This window comes from Vigna unguiculata, chromosome 3 (genome assembly GCF_037176805.1).
Source record: "Vigna unguiculata cultivar grain cowpea cultivar isolate G323 ecotype 2 chromosome 3, ASM3717680v1, whole genome shotgun sequence".
Classification (NCBI taxonomy): domain Eukaryota; kingdom Viridiplantae; phylum Streptophyta; class Magnoliopsida; order Fabales; family Fabaceae; genus Vigna; species Vigna unguiculata.
This window is the reverse complement of record NC_140794.1, coordinates 67067160-67070226: the sequence shown is the minus strand read 5'-3', so window position 1 is coordinate 67070226 and position 3067 is coordinate 67067160. Positions and strand designations below refer to the sequence as shown.

Here is a 3067-nt window from a genome sequence, read left to right as displayed (position 1 = left end):
GAAATAAACAATTTTATAAAAAATAGATAAAAATAACCATTAATTTTAAAAAATTTAATAAATAATTATATTATAAAAAATATAATTGATATTATAAAATATAATCACAAAAAATTAAATCTTTTTTATATATGTTATAGGTTATTGTCTCGCCATTCTAATAATTCACCGTGTTAAATACACTTATGAAACAAACCACGTTTTTTGGTTTTTCACCGTGTACTTTGCGACATTAAACAATATTCTGAATAACACAATCCAAAATACAAATTCAAAAGTTTAAGTTGTATTTTAGATTATATACCTAAAATGTTATTTTCATGCTTCAAATTACACAACTTGAAATAAAACACTAAATTTACTTATTTTCTTATGAATTGTTTAATATAAAAGATTTTCATATAATAAAATTATAAAAAAGAAAACTCCAAAACAGTAAAGATTAAAAATTTTAAAAGTATAGAGGTGTGAACAGGAATTAGAGGATGGAAAAAGAAATTGTCTTACTAAGCTAACTAAAAGTCCAACTAACGTGATATTGAATTAAAATTATGGACACGTACGGGTCCGGGTAGGAAACTGGGAATCCGAATAAATGATCCGGAAAAGAAAACCCTAACCCTGGATTGGCTCATTTCAGTAGCACGTGACACACGTGACTGTGAAAATAGGAGTAGTGAGCGCCGCAAGGCGCAATCACACTATCTCCGCTGAAACGCAAATGCTTTTACGTAGACCGTCCGATCGAGTGACACGTCATCAATCCGTGTGAATTCGTGTTTCAACGGCCAAGATCAGCGCTGCAGAGCAACTGGGGAAGCGAAGGGAAGAGGCTGGTAACTTGGCTGTTTTCTCCATTCTCGCGTGCTCGGTTTTCGATCGATTTTCGCTGAGCAAAGAATTTGGAAACGGTGTGGCAAACGTGCTCGGGTTTCTGGATTCGAAGATGAAGGTCAAGGAGGAATTGAGCGAGCAAGTGGAGGAGAACGAGATCACGCTTTTGAGTGAGGATGACGAAGAGTACAACTCAGAGGATGAAGTAGACGACGCCGAAGACGATGAAGACGATGACGAAGATGATGACGACGATGACGATGAAGACGGCAATGATGACGACGAAGATGATGATGAAGACGATGCTCCTGATGCCGGTAACGACGACGAAGATGACGAAGAGGAAGAGGAAGGTGATGTCCAGCACGGTGCTGATCCTGGAGACGGAGACGACGACGACGATGACGACGAAGATGACGACGACGACGACGATGACGAGGAGGAGGAGGAGGACCACGGTGAAGAGGTAGCTATCTCTGATTTAATTTCTTAAATCCCTAATTTTCTGAAATTGTTACGGTTTTGGTTTCGTCGAAAGTATTTTATCCTGGATTGTTTATTATATTTTAACTTTCCCTGATTCGTTTGATTTCTTCTTTAGTTTATGTTTTCCCCAAATTTTATTCTGTTTCAAGCTATAGTTTAGTAACCAGGGATTCTTCACTAACTCATTCATTTAATCATTTACGAACCTTACATGTTTCTGAGTTTTCCTTTTTGTTTTGGAACAACCTTTTTGCAGTGAAATTGGTTGTTGCTGTTGTGTTGTATCGTTACCGTGTTCTATTTTCTTTTTTATCTCTATTGTGCGGGATCGGTCGTAACATTTCCCTGCTGCAATGTCCTTTTCCCTTGCTTCAGAAATACACGGATCAGTACGGTTTGTACTGATTGGAAAAAAAGGAGGGGGCAAAGTTTGTTATAGCTCCTATTTAATTTTAGACATACATGAATTTTACTATGCTTTATGTTTAACAATATATTAATATCATTAAATTGTTCATTTCCATTTGATCTTTATCTTTTGATAATTTCTTCATTTATATTTTGATATGCTTGCGAATTTGTTCTTGTTGTCTTGTTTGATGCCAACCATATGGGGGAAACAATGAATACACTTTCACTTCGAATAATGGACCGGGGTCCTTCATTTGGCATTGTTTGGATCTCTTTATTTTTCCCCAATTTAGGCGTCATGGTTTTTTATGGGGGAAGGGATTGTTGAGAATCTACTTAATAGAATGATGTTTTTGCTTAAAGAGCATGGTTCATGTGAAATAAATTTTAGTGCTGTATCTATTGTGTTGCTCCATAGTCCATGCTTATCTTTTGCAATAATGTATAAATATAATTTTCTACTTTGCCATGGCCTCCTTCGTTTGAATCACCTGTAGGAGGATTTGGGAACAGATTACCTTATTCGCCCTTTAGGCACTGCTGAGGAGGAGGAAGCATCTAGTGATTTTGAACCAGAGGAGAATGGAGAAGAGGAAGATGAAGATGTTGATGACGAGAACGGTGAGAAGGCTCAGATTCCTCCAAAACGTAAGAGGTCGGGTAAAGATGGTTCAGACGATGACGATGGCGGAGAAGATGATGATGATGATGATGAGAGACCCTCAAAACGGTAGAGTTGGGTCCCTTATTTACTTAAGGGATTAAACTAGTCAACCATAGGTTAACTTATCTCCCTTTGACCTTTAAAAACACTGCAGAGAAAGGTTATGGGAATTGTTTCATTCTCTCTTGTATCATTATGGTGCGACATTATTAGGCTTATTACTTTCAAATGCTTGGTGCATAGTCAGTCTATAATGGGTTAAACATTCGGTAGAACAAATTTTGCACATTTGAATGTTTTTAAGTACTTTGTAGCTCAGTAGATCTCATGTTATGTATTACTGTATCTGTTGGTAAATTTCTTCCTCTGACAAAATGTTTTTTCTTTTTAAAATCTATGCTCATTGGTTTGTATTGCATTTTAATGTTTGTTTCATCTTTCAGAAAGTGAACTCCTCATTGCTTCCATGATGATATATTGAATCTACTTCGAACAGAAAATTGGTACCCTTTTTTGTATACTAAAAATATGTGCCATTTTGTTTGATTAAGAGTACCTATCAATCAATCCCTCCCACTGAAATAGGTGTTGAAGTTGAAATTATTCATACATGTTTGTTTTAGAATCTAAGTTAAACTATTCACTTCTTTAGAATCTCTTTTACAAGGTTCC

At 36.1% G+C, this 3067-nt stretch overlaps 1 protein-coding gene across 1 annotated transcript; it reads left to right on the top strand.

Annotated features, from left to right (window-relative positions):
- The first annotated feature begins 719 nt into the window (after nt 1-719).
- LOC114179013 (uncharacterized) lies at nt 720-2788 on the top strand. Its single transcript, XM_028065194.2, has 2 exons — nt 720-1300; nt 2229-2788. The coding sequence occupies exons 1-2, from the start codon at nt 947-949 to the stop codon at nt 2463-2465; spliced, it is 591 nt and encodes a 196-aa protein (XP_027920995.2). The 5' UTR covers nt 720-946; the 3' UTR covers nt 2466-2788.
- Nucleotides 2789-3067: the final 279 nt, after the last annotated feature.

Coding starts and splice junctions, on each gene's coding strand:
- LOC114179013 (XM_028065194.2), top strand. CDS start 947: ATGAAGGTCAAGGAGGAATTGAGCGAGCAAGTGGAGGAGAACGAGATC. Junction 1,301..2,228: donor AGGAGGACCACGGTGAAGAG/GTAGCTATCTCT, acceptor AATCACCTGTAG/GAGGATTTGGGAACAGATTA.